Source organism: Pelobates fuscus, chromosome 1 (assembly GCF_036172605.1).
Source record: "Pelobates fuscus isolate aPelFus1 chromosome 1, aPelFus1.pri, whole genome shotgun sequence".
NCBI classification, from domain to species: domain Eukaryota; kingdom Metazoa; phylum Chordata; class Amphibia; order Anura; family Pelobatidae; genus Pelobates; species Pelobates fuscus.
Window position 1 is genome coordinate 387,425,434 of NC_086317.1, and position 13,458 is coordinate 387,438,891.

Sequence of the window (13,458 nt, forward strand, 5' to 3'; positions counted from 1 at the left end):
ATCAATGGGGCTGTGTATTTTAACACCTTCACAGAGAACCCCTGCTATGCCTGCAGCCAGAACATTTGGGGCTCTACAGTATAGGAATCAATTATTAGAATGATCAAAGGTATAAGCCCTTGGATGTGTCCCTAGGAAGCAATGAAAAAGACGGTGTTTACATGAAAATGCCAGCAGTGACCTACTATATTCATCAGAACTACATTAAGCTGTAATTGTTCTTGTGACTATAGTGTCCCATTATTATTGCCATTTATATAGTGTCAACAGATTCTGTAGCGCATTACAATATTATGAAAGAGGGGATTTAACTATAAGTAGGACAAATAGAAGAAAACCTTCAGGAACTATAGGTTAAAGAGGACCCTGCTTAACCCCTTAAGGACCGAACTTCTGGAATAAAAGGGAATCATGACATGTCACACATGTCATGTGTCCTTAAGGGGTTAAACGAACTTAGTCTATAAAACAAAGAAAAGAAACACTTCCTTTAATACTCTAAGCCTCATAACCAATACAGCCCATTCTAGTGGAACTAGATCCTAAATGTGCACACAAGGACATTTCTGGCATTGATAAACGGGAGATTCAAAATGAGTGTGCACATTTAGCATATCATTATGCTTCCTTGGTTTGTGTTTTATGCATTTGGATTTAACCCTGCTTTGAGCAACAGGGTAGAAGGTCACTAGCAGAGTTATTCAGGTTTTTTTTTTCTTCTTCTATTTTGGGGTACTGTGGTAAACCCCTTCCTGTATCTATATGTGGCCACATTTGCTGTAGTGATGCGAGGAGTACGAGTTTGCCTGTGAATGGTTTGCCCACTATCATGGTCCACCCTGGGCCTCAATGCTCCCTAGTGGTCTAGTTATGCACTTCTGTCTCCTGCAGAAGCTACGACTATCGCCATTCTGCTCTCAGTAAATGAATGCAAATCTTTGCAATTAAAGTTGCATCGAATTGACCGTAGCCTTCCCAGTACGCTAGTTAAAACTGCTTAACAGAGTAACAGTAATCATAAGTTGAAGCTTGCCAACCATTCTAAAAAGTATTTTTGCATGTTAGCTGCTCCACTACACAATTGTACCTTTTCAAAAATATTCACAAAATGTATTTGGTAATTTTGATCTCAAAGAAAACTACGTCATATTTGTTACAAAGCATATTCTGGCAGGGCTGCAATTTCATAATGGATTATGTCCATGTTAAAATTCACAGTGAATCAGACTGTTACGGAACGCAGTATATTAGTCCACGATATCCGTTGGTATCTTCAGGAAATCCACAGTCAAGACAGAAAGCACGGCAATATTCCCCATCCTCCCAATAACCGGACGAAACACAGTTTGGGAGTCAACTAACTCGGTTTATTCGCAGGTAGCATATTTATACAGTTCCCCATGCAAGGGGTTTCCAGACAGTAATTCCAGGGGATTTCTCCCAACATACACTGCGACTTTCCCAACAGGCATTGCTGCACGAGAGGGATACTCCTACCAAAATGGACGCTTAAGTGGATTATCTCCTCGTGCAGCAAAACCGACAATTGACCTTAAAATACACAATTCACACAATACTCAGTACTTTATAATAATTGAACGTTCGGTAGATAGCTGGGGTCAGGGCGCACACCTTGGGAGAATACCGCTCCGATCCCAGCTGAACTGACCGAACGCCGCACATAATACGATAAAACATTCAAGTGGTTTTAAAAGCACCGAATAAGTACAGGGCATAGGATGTACCGAACGCGGGACTCCCGAACGCTCTGAAAGTCCAGCGGTGTTCACTCATCGAGTAGCCGTTTTCCGTTCCAGGCTCTCGACGGCCGAACACCGCTGCAGAGACAAAGGATCCAAGATGGCCGACCGCCGCATGGTCGGTAGCCGATCGGCGGCCACCTAGGAGAGCCTTGAAATACCGATTGCAACCGGGATGCACTCGGTTACTTGGTGCCACACGACTGGTGAAGGTGTGGTCTACCTGGGGAGCCCACATTCGTACGGCGAACGGCTGTACATAGCATTATCACAGGTAACGACTTGCAGTATACATTCAGCCTATGGACAACATACGATACATATAAGTCAGAAGTGGCTGGGTTTGCCACACAGACAACTTTGTTGCAAGAGATATAAAGACAATTGAACGAAGCAATGGGAAAATGTGATGTTCTCAGTAATGGTCTATCTACTAACCCTTCCTTAAAGGAAATTAGATTTTAGCCACACTATTTGAGTACAAGGCAAGTTTGTGGATTCTCTTCCTACCTCCCTGCCATTGTAATATATTTGAAATTATATGAAAAGGACCCATTTCTCATTTAGAAAACCAATATCTAAATATAATGTGGATGCAGCGATTTGTGTTTTTTTTAGTCTCTTAAATTGAAACCCCACATCAAGATTTGAAGAGAAGAAAAAAATATTTTATATTGTGTGTTGCTGCCTGTAAATTTTTTTTTATTTTATTTTTTTTATAAAAAGTAAGGGTTACTTTTTCTAGCACATTGGCTATCTTGGTTCTCCTCACCTCTCTGCCCCCTGTGGTGTCTTCGAGGAGGCATGGCTTCCTCCGGTGATGATGCAGTGCGCATTGGTAACATGATGCGCGTGTGCGGCTAGTGCTACTTGTGCATTTAAGCTTCACCATAGGAAAGCGTTGTATTCCATTTCTTATTTTGAGCTTCCGCGTCATGACTGTTTCTCAGTCAGTGCAGCGGATGTGTGGTAGACAGCCACTATTATTTTATTTATATAGCGCTAGCAAATTCTGCAGAGCTGTATAATGTAGGTAAATTTAACACTGAAAAGGACAGGGCCACTGCGTCAAGACCACTTGCTTAAACTTAAGTGGTAACGGTGACTTTAATGTCCTTTAACCCCTTTAGGACACATGACGTGTGTGTGTGTGTCTGTTAGTATGTGTGTATCTTTCTGTGTCTGTGTCCTTTTGTGTCTGTGTGTGTGTGTGTGTGTGTGTGTATTCCTGTGGGCGGGATTTGGAAGCGGGCACACGGGGGCCCAGACCTTGAGCTGTGTTAGGGGCCCCACAATTTCTGATGGCAGCCCTGTGTGTGACATGTCATGATTCACTTTTATTCCAGAGGTTTGGTCCTTAAGGGGTTAAAATGCCACATTAAGGGGGGCGTGGCCTGGAGCTGGAGCAAGATGGACGTGTCCAAGTGAAGCTCCGCTAGGACCACGAGGCCAATTGCTAACTTAAGCCTAAGAAAAGCCTAAAAGACATACCTGTCAGAGATACTTTGTTGGGGTATCGTCATGGACAGACGAACCCTGAAAAAACTGCCCAGAAAGCAGGTAGAACAAGGAGCAACGGTGCCGGAATTATTCGCGGCCTCCCGCGCCATGAGATCGGACACCCAAGATGGCGGACGGGAGAGCCCGAGGGCGCCTCGCTCACCGCCCAGCCCAGGCGCGGCGGCGGCTTCGGATGTCTCTGAGGCCAACGCTGCTCAGATCCTGGCTAAGTTGGCGGAAGTCCAGGGTTATCTGGCAGCCGAGATAACCAGAACCACCCGTGAAGTCAAGGCCGAGATTCAGGCCCTGGGTGTGAGGACGGCAACGTTGGAGCAACGAGTGGAGACCACCACCGCGGCCCATAATGCTGCCTCAGCCCAGATTAACCGGCTTTCCGCTAGGGTGTCTACGGTAGAATCTGCCCTGGACGACCTGGGGAACAGGTCCCGGAGGAACAACATCAGGCTTCGGGGCCTTCCTGAACAGGAGGGAGAAGGCTCACTGATGGGGGTCGTGACTAAGATCCTGCGGCCTCTGCTGCCCGATGTGCCGGATCACCAGTGGCACATAGAGAGAGCGCACAGGGCGCTTAGGGCGAAGCGGATGAATGATGCCCGCCCAAGGGACGTGATTATAAAATTCCTATTTTACAAGACGAAAGAAGCCCTAATGCTACGTGGCAGGGAAGGCCCTATTCGTTACGGCGGGGCAGAACTTACCCTGTTCCACGATTTGACTCCAGCTACCCTTCAAAAGCGGAGGCAGTGGCGCCCGGTGACGGGGCTGCTGCAGAAGCATGGGGTGAAGTATGCCTGGGGTTTTCCGTTCAGGCTGCTCGCCTTTAAAGATGGGCGCACTAGCGTGTTGCAAGCGGATGGAGATCCGGTGGTGTTCCTGAAGAGCCTCGGAATCCAAGACCCTGTATCGCTGATGGAGCTCCCTCAGGCTGAGGAGGCCCTGCGCCCCCTCCCCAGAGAGTGGTACGAGGCGGACGACTGAGGTGCACGGATTCCAGATGGTCCGGATGCACGGGGAGTCGACGAGGAGGAGATCGCGCCGGGTGAGAGCCCAGGGGGGGTATGTAGGATGCGTATGGGATGGTGGGTCTTGGGGCCCAGCCCACTATGGGGCGATTTCTGGGGGGCTCAGCTTGGAAGCAGCGTTTGGGGCTGCAAGGGTGTTCCTCGGGGTTTGATGTGTTGCGGAGGTGTCCTCCCCTCGTTGGGTGGGTTAGGGTTGTATATTGCTAAATCGGGATAGAGTTTTGTTCTTTTTTGCTTTTCGCTCCTCGTTTATATTCAAAGTTTTTATGTCCCTCTCATATTTCTGTGGGCATTAGAGTGTGGAAGGGTCATTGTAACTTTTTGCGGGCGGCGGGGCTATTGGGGGATGGGGTGTCTGAGACTTTGTCCTCCGCCTTTTCTCCCCACTACTGCCTTGACGGGGGCCACTGATACTCCGCTTACTGCGGCATTGACTCCCTTTGGGGTATGGATTATGTACTCCACATGTATTTGCTCGGGGGGTGGGGGGGTGGGTGCTTGGCTACTCCTCCATGCCTCCTTATGTCCTCCAACTAAGACCTTGAGATCGCTTAGGCATGCCGGGACGTGCTTGGGCGCCTGTTGGGGGTGGTGGGGGTTATGTCTGGCGTCGGGAGGCTCGCGCGGCCTACTATGCTTGACCCGGCTGGGATCCTTCCCCCGGGCGGGAGTGGCGGGTCGCGGGACACCCTGACTGGGTGGCGATCGAAGTTACATAGTGTATCACGGGGGGGGGGGGGGATATCGGGGCGGAGTGAGGGGGTTAACGTGTTTTAGGGAATCCCTTCCGGGATGGGGTCACGCACCCCTGCATATTCCTCACCATTAGCATTCATGGGCTTGGCTTTCGGCTCGATAAATGGACCCTAGGGAGTTCCCTTGAACGCCAGGAGATGTCAGTTGTATAAGTACTTTGGGTTCTTTATGTGTTCAGGCAATTTATGTGTTTAGACAATTTATATGAGTGTATACACTGAACTAGGTCATGTCCCTGTGCTGTGCTTTTCTTGTGACTCTCATGATGCAGCATTGCTGAGCTGAGACCCCTCCCCCCCCCCTCCCCCTGCCCCCTCCCGTCTCCCCCCCTCCCGTCTCCCCCCCCCCCCCCCACCCACCCATCCGCTGGGAGCCCACTTAAGATTAACATTAGAATAAAAAAAAAAAAAAAATTAATTAAAAAAAAATGTATTAAACAAAAAAATAAATAAAGTAAATGTGTATATATATATATATAAAAATAAAAATAAATCAATAATAATAAATATATGCATAAATATGATATGTTCGGTACAAGTTGTAGCATTGGGATGTATTGTATGTGATGTTTTTTGGCCTGGCCCTCCATTTTACACCCTATGGGGCGCCCCTACCGATAATAAGCCATACCCATTTTATATGTTCACACAGGTTATAATGTGTTATAGTTACATTGTGCAGAAGAAGACACGCTAGTAGTGTCTTTATTGGCTGGTCCGTGTCCCTACGGCCCCAGGGATCCATAGTCTTTCTGGGGTTGTTGGGACATTTACCCCACACACGCCTGGCAATAGGTGAGACCAGGCGATTAATGTACAAAGTTTTTGGTTTCTTTCTTCTTTTCCCCTTTCTATTTTCTCTGCTTTCATTCCCCATTACCCTCTTTCCTTTTGTTTCTCCTCTAGGGGGGGAGTCGACGGTAGCCCTGATGGGCTGGTTCAGGTGCAGACGGGCTGGAATGCTTAACTTTAGAGAGAGCTTACAGGATGACTCATGCCTGTGAAACTCATATCCCTTAATGTCAAAGGCCTGAACGCCCCGAATAAAAGGCGGCTAATGTTTAGAGAGCTAAAACGCATGAACCCCGATATTGCTTTCCTGCAGGAGACACACTTGCCAAAATCGGCGAGGTTTGCCCTAAAGGATCATTTATATCGGACCACGCATGAGGCCAGAGCCCTCAATAAGAGGAACGGCGTCGCCGTTCTCGTGCATCATAGGTGCCCATTTAGAGTTAGCAAGGTTAGTTCGGACCCGGGCGGGCGATACATCTTGGTGTCGGGGTCCTTGCATTCTCAGGTTATGCATTTAATTAATGTCTACGCCCCAAATGAGCCAGCCAGCGACTTCTGGGCGGAACTGACACGCATGATCCTCACACTGTCTCACGGTATTACTGTGGTGGGGGGCGACTTTAATGCGGCCCCAACCCCGGCGATCGATAGGGGGCCGTGTAGGGGAGTTCCACGATCTCACAGGAGGGGGGGGCAGGACAAGCTATTGCACACGTTCATGCAGCAAACGGGATTAGTGGATATTTGGAGGGCTCAACATACAGACGACATTGACTATACGTTCTACTCATCTCCCCACGATACGTATTCTAGGATTGACCTTTTTTTGGTAAACTCGCTAGCTATCCCCAAGGTCGCGGACTCTGCGGTGGGCTCCATATCGTGGTCGGATCATGCGGATATCTCCCTTACCTTAGACAAACTGAGTGCGGCTTCCCCTTGGTCCTGGAAGTTGAACAGATCCTTACTTCAGGACCCCGGAATCGTCGACATCGTTCGAATAGAACTTAAGGAATACTTCACTAGAGAAGCGGAATCGGGGATATCAAAAGCCACAATGTGGGCTGCTCATAAGACTGTTATTAGGGGTATTCTGATCAGGGAAGCGACACTGAAGAAAAAACGGAAATCTCAACTGTTAACATCATTGCTGGCAACTTTGAGAATGGCAGAACAACGGCATAAGTCAGATCCCACGCCTGCTCACTTACTGTCGGTACAAGACGCACGGCACTCGATTAGGGAACTACTCCTAGACGACACCGCGAGAACTATCGTATGGTCCAAACGCAACTATTACGAAAAGGCGAACAAGATGGACACTTTGCTGGCGAGATCCCTTCGTCCGAGGCAACGGGGTACTCATATCACACGGATCAAAAATGCAGCGGGAGAGTACCAGACGAACCCCACAGAGATAGCCAAAGTGTTTGCGGATTTTTTTACGAAGCTCTATAACCATTCTGCAGACGACTCCGTGGACTCAGGCCGGGCTCTGGATAAGATACGGGCCTTCCTGTCTCGCTCGCATACTCCAAAGCTGGATATGGGCGCCTCGGCAGCCTTGGAAAACCCTATTACAGCTGATGAAATTAATGTGGCAATCTCCGCCTTGAAAAGCAATAAAGCGCCGGGACCGGACGGTTTTGATGGGAGCTACTATAAAACTTTCCGTGAGGAGCTCCTGCCTCACCTGGAACCCTGGCTTAACGAATTGATGGATGGGGGGACGCCGGATAGAGAGAGATGTCTTTGGCGAATATAGTTCTATTGCCTAAACCGGGAAAGGATGACTCGATCCCGGAGAGTTTTCGCCCGATATCTCTAATTAACCACGACTCTAAGATCTTGGCTAAAGTCTTGGCAGGCAGGTTAAACCCGCTCCTTACGGGGCTGATACATCCGGACCAGGTTGGCTTCATTCCAGGTCGGCAGCTTTTTGAAAACACGAGGCGTAATATTGACCTTATAGGGAGACAGGTTGCAAGGGGTACACCGACACTGATGTTGTCACTAGACGCTGAAAAGGCGTTCGATAGAGTCAAGTGGGATTACTTATTCGAAGTCTTACATCACTTCGGCTTGCCGGCCAGATTTGTAATGGCTGTTCGGGCTATGTATTCCAATGTTAAGGCGCAGATACAGATCTCGGGGGCGCGGATCGCCCCGTTCAGCTTGGGCAACGGCACGAGACAGGGGTGCCCACTTTCACCGCTGTTGTTTGTCCTATCGCTGGAACCCCTCCTGCACGCGATACGGGAAGCTCCGGGTATCAAGGGGGTTATGGTAAGGGGTACGAAATATGTGGTCTCGGGTTTCGCGGATGATGTACTGCTGACACTCACTGACCCGAAGGCTTCTATGGCGGCTCTTACAGAGATTCTCACGGCGTACGGCGAAGTTGCTGGCTATAAAGTCAATCTAGGGAAATCGAGTGCAATTCCTCTGGGCATGTCGGAAGCCGAGACTTCGTTTATAGCGGGGACCTACCATATTCGAATGGAGAGACATCAGATTAAATACTTAGGCGTGTGGTTGACGGCAGACCCCTCTCTCCTGTACCAGCAAAATTATATTCCGCTGATTAGGCGGCTGATTAGCGATATGGAAAGTTGGATTGATAAGCCGATCTCGTGGATCGGAAGAATACACTCAGTGAAAATGAATGTCCTACCTAGGATTCTTTTCTTGTTCCAGGCTCTTCCGGTCCACGTAACCAAATCTAACTTGGGGCCGCTTCAACAGGCCATAGGCAAGTTTGTTTGGCAAAACAGACGCCATAGAGTCTCTCGCAATGTCCTGTACAGAGCGAGGGACAGGGGAGGCCTTGGCCTCCCGAACCTTTACTATTATTATACAGCGGCCCAGTTGGCTCAAATAGCTCTGTGGCACTCGCCCCCAGGGGAAAGGAGGTGGGTGGACTTGGAATCCTCTCTGATGGGACAGGACATGCCTCGATTCCTTATGTGGACCCCTAAAGAACATAGACCGACTGATCATGTGGTGTGCCCGGCGATACACAGCTCACTTAAGATTTGGGACACTGCCGCCGTCAAATATGGCTTGACCTCTACCCTATCGCCCATGACCCCCTTCCTGAGGAACAAGGCATTTCCGCCGGGATTGCAGCCCCGAGACTTCAAGGGTATAGAGAACGCAGGGATGCAAAGGTTATGTGAGTTATTCGAAAATGGCTCATTTATTACGTTCGATGTGCTGCGAAGCAGAGCTCCGATGCGCCCCTTTGACTATTTTCGGTATCTCCAGCTTCGGGATTTTGTCAGAGATCCCCTGGTCAACACCGCGGCCCTGACCCCGTTGACTTTCTTTGAAAAGATGTGCAAAGGTGAACAGTTCCCGACCGGCATCATATCTCGTTTGTACTCTCATTTAAGCTTGCGTACTCTGGAATGGGGGGATCTTGGATATACGGACCAGTGGGAGGCAGACCTTAAGGAGACATTGGAGGGAGTGGAATGGCAGGATATTTGGGAAACGGCCGCAAAGTCCTCTGTATGTGTCTCTGTGCAGGAACAATCTTACAAGATAATGTTTCGGTGGTACACCACCCCAGTGAAACTGTGCCGTATGGGTGTAAACCCGACGGACCTATGCTGGAGAGGCTGCGGTATTAGAGGCTCATATATGCACATGTGGTGGGACTGCGCGGAGGCTCAAGCCTATTGGAAAAGGATTGCGGCTCTGCAGCGAGAAGTATGGGGTAGAGAGGTGAAGTTAGACCCATGGGTGTACCTGCTGTCAAGATCCATAGATGGCTGGACGAGAGCGGAACAAGCTCTTGTTCATAAAATAAACCTAGCTGCTAGGAGAGCACTGGCGCAGGTGTGGCTGCAGAGGAGATCGCCTACTATTGCGATGGTCAAACAGAAACTCAGAGACACTTTTCTGATGGATAAGCTGACGGCTCAGGTCAGGGGGACTCAGAAGAAATTTGACAAAATATGGGACCCCTGGATCAATAGCACAGCAAACGCTTGAGTTAGGTCGGGTGACTTAAGGACCCCACTAGATCGCAGGAGGAAGTACAAGGAGGGCGGCAGGATGCTGCATTTTGATTTGGACACAGGGAACGCTCCTGTGGCCTCCAGCAAGAGATAGCGGGGACACGATAGGGATACATTTTCAGACACCTGTCTCCTGGACATTCTCCCTCGGCCTACCCCCCCTCCCCTCCACCCCCTAACTTCCTACCCTTATGTCCTCTTTTTCTAAGTCCTCGGATCTCCGAGGCGCCTCTTTACACTATCCCTTCCTTCTTTCCCTTTACTTTTATTTTTATTTTTACTTTATTTCTTAATTTTTTTTTGGTCAAGATCGCATATGCGGCCTATACATAGGGAACACCGAACTGTAGCGGGGAAACGTTATTCCTGTCATACGGCAAAATGGTGTAATCTCCCTATTATTCTTTTGACCTTATGATCGCGATCTTTCCTTAATGTTTAATGTCAGTTTAATGTTTTATATATGAAAAAAAAAAAAAAAACCCAGGCAGGATGTACAAGCTCCCTATAGACAGCTGTTTCCCCAGGAGGGTGGAAACTTGATGATATTTAGCGATCCCTGTTAACAGACATTATCTACTACTTTGTCTTGTAAATGTAAAGTGCTTTATGCTCAGTATGTATACTTGTTTACGCTGATCGCTCAGTTGATGTATGTAATCTGCTTGTGATGTCTTGCACTGGAATAAATAAAGAATTAAAAAAAAAAAAAAATGCCACATTAAGGTAGCCTTCACAGCCTGTGCTACTCTGTAGAATGGAGACTGGCTGTCCTGGCTTAGTTGACTAATATAATCGGTAATGCTTTTGTCTACTCAACTTTAAGTGTGTCCAAAAATATTAAATTAAGGCCAGATGTTTATGGACTAAATTTATTTTTTCTAAATTCTCTGCCAATCCACTTTATTCGAATGGTGGTTGGACATATTTCCTGGGGTCCAATGTGTGCTGCTTCCTACCTTCACGACTTGCAAAAAAAAAAACTGAAGCACTCTGAGCAAAGTTTAATGGTGCTAGTCTTGGCTCAGGGGCTGAGAGCAATCAGCTGACTCGCTCTGATGCTAGAGCTAGATCTGCACTACAGGGCTTAGCTCAAAAAAACTAACAAACCGTTTGACTATTGGCAACATGACCACTGCAGTGCGTGTGCTTGGAGTGTTCATTTAAGAGTTGTATGCAATCAATATCTGAGCGATATTTAACATTCTGTTTGAAGGTTAATTTGCTCATCTGCGTGTTTAACGCAAAGCTTATTTGAATTCCCTTTTATTATACCTTAGCATCCACTGGTCCAAGCAATATTCAGTCGGAAAATAGATGAAGTGAAGTTATTACTGAACCAGAAAGAAAATGTCAATGTTTTGGTGAGTATTGGATTTACTATTCTCCTTCTAGATGTCTGGGGCTATATTAATGGGTCTTGAATGTTCATTGCAGAATTTCCTGACTCCTTAAGATTGTGAAAGTGTGTATCCCTTGCTTAAGAACAAACATTCCTTATATCTACAATGGTAGATAGAAGCTAAATGCTTGGGGGGGGGGGGGGGGTGTAGTGGGGGGTGAATTTTTGTATGAAAAATATAATCTGGTAGTGGCTCCAGTCTAGAAGGAGGGGGTGGGGAGGAGTTTGCATAAGAATATAGCCTTAATTGTGAATCAACTGTAACATATACCATGAGGTCTTAGTGTTAATGATGGACAGTTTTGTCCCGTGACAGTATTGCAATGTAGGATTGCCAAATGTGGAAACATTTCCTTGTGTGTAATTTTAAACAGTTACAAGCAAATCTGTTGCATAGATGAGATCATTTTCAAAGGGCCACTTACTTGCCCTAGAATTCGTAATTCTACCCACTTTCATACACACATATACAATTAGATGGTCACCACACGTACACAAAGACACTTACAAAGATAGTGCATGCCTGTCTATCCTCTGTACACTGTTGTTGCCATTTATTAGTGCAAACAAGAGTGGAGATGGGAGGTCAACAGCTCTGTCTCTGAAGTCTAGTGGGTAAACAGTGTGTTTCTGTGTGATGTGTTAGACCCCCAATGAGTACAGTATCCAGACAGCATGCTGGGAGAATGTAATGTAATAGCATGTCCCTCGGTGCTGTCATCAGAATGCTTCACAGGAATGCGCGTGGAAGCAGGTGAAATGGTCTGTTGCATCATGAAGAAACAGCCAGCTTCTCCACTAGGATCAAGCACTACATACCTCATATCTCCTCACCACTGACGGAGTAGTACAGGGAGAATTATTTAAAGAAACTGGTGTGTCTGGGGAGATTTTATATATTCTTAACAGTGAGACAAATTTTGGGCACCATATACTTTAACTCCAAACTCTTCAGGTCATCCCCTTCACTTCTGTTCCAATCTGAAGCTTTAATCAGGAAGGCTGAGAACATCAGGTAACTGTCAGCCTGTCACCCTTCCTATTCACAAAACTGAGTGAAAAGATACGTACCTCGGATTGTAACAGAAGTGAAGGTACAGAGTTGACAGGTGCCAAATTGAAGACTGGGTTTAAAACATTTGTTTGTTTTAACCCTGTTGACGTAAGTTGGCATCCGTGCCTCCTTCCACCATTTCATTTTGATGGATTGTCCCTTTACAGTACAGCACAGCAGTTGCAAGAAGAATACAAATGTAAAAATAAATTATTATTCCCATTTTCCCCATTACAGGACCAAGAAAGACGTACTCCCCTGCATGCTGCTGCCTTCTTAGGAGACCTTCAAACTATTGAGTTATTAATACAGTCAGGTAAGATCTGCATGAACATTTTTCTTAATCCGTCTTACATTTTATACTTTGCTTCAATACAATGCGTTTTAGATTAAAAAGATTAGTCTTCAGGCCTCTTGTACACACCACTGAGTACCAACACGACAAGGCTGTCATAGCACTGTTAAATTAACCAGATTAGACTTTACATAATCATGAATCTTTAGTATTACATTTGTGTTTTTTTTTTTTTTGTTTTTTTTAAACCGTTATAAGTAGAGTTAATAGTTTTGAATAAAGTAACTTCTCTTCCCAACACAATTAAATGTGTGTTTAATGATAATTACCGATAAAATCAAAGTTAGTCTGTGCAAAAGTTATAGTAATTATTTTTCCCTTCTATTTACAGTAAGGGAGTAGATTAAGTTTGTCCTTTTCCTATTTAACTTACGTGGTCTCTGTTTATAAAACAGAGTTGTAACATGCTCCGTACGTTGCAGCAGTCACCAGGTGTTAAGCAATTAGTGCCTTTGTTTTGTGCATTTGTTATGCAGAAATTCAATGTACATTATAGAGCATGCCATTTAATCTACACTTTATGCTGAACAGATGTATAGCTAGCCTTTGTTTTTATATTGAAGTTTCTAGCTTATATCTCTCAACAGTAAGGTATGAACTGCAGCTATTATGGTCAGCTAGGTTCTAAAATGCTATATGGACAAAGCATTTGGAGTGTGTACAAGTTACTGTATCTAGCTAAGCAGGACATACAGAAAACATCAGATTCAATGTATATGCATCAATAGGCTTATGTTCACTAGCACAGAGCATAGTTCAAAAGTAGAGT

General features: G+C 46.4%; 1 protein-coding gene across 1 annotated transcript in view; it reads left to right on the forward strand.

Moving 5' to 3' along the window:
- Nucleotides 1-13,458, forward strand: part of ANKRD52 (ankyrin repeat domain 52) — an 86,616-nt gene that overhangs the window by 24,583 nt on the left and 48,575 nt on the right. Inside the window, exons 2-3 of the mRNA XM_063444744.1 lie at nucleotides 11,159-11,242; nucleotides 12,572-12,650. Coding sequence (XP_063300814.1) covers nucleotides 11,159-11,242; nucleotides 12,572-12,650 — 163 coding nt within the window. The remainder of the gene's footprint in view (nucleotides 1-11,158; nucleotides 11,243-12,571; nucleotides 12,651-13,458) is intronic.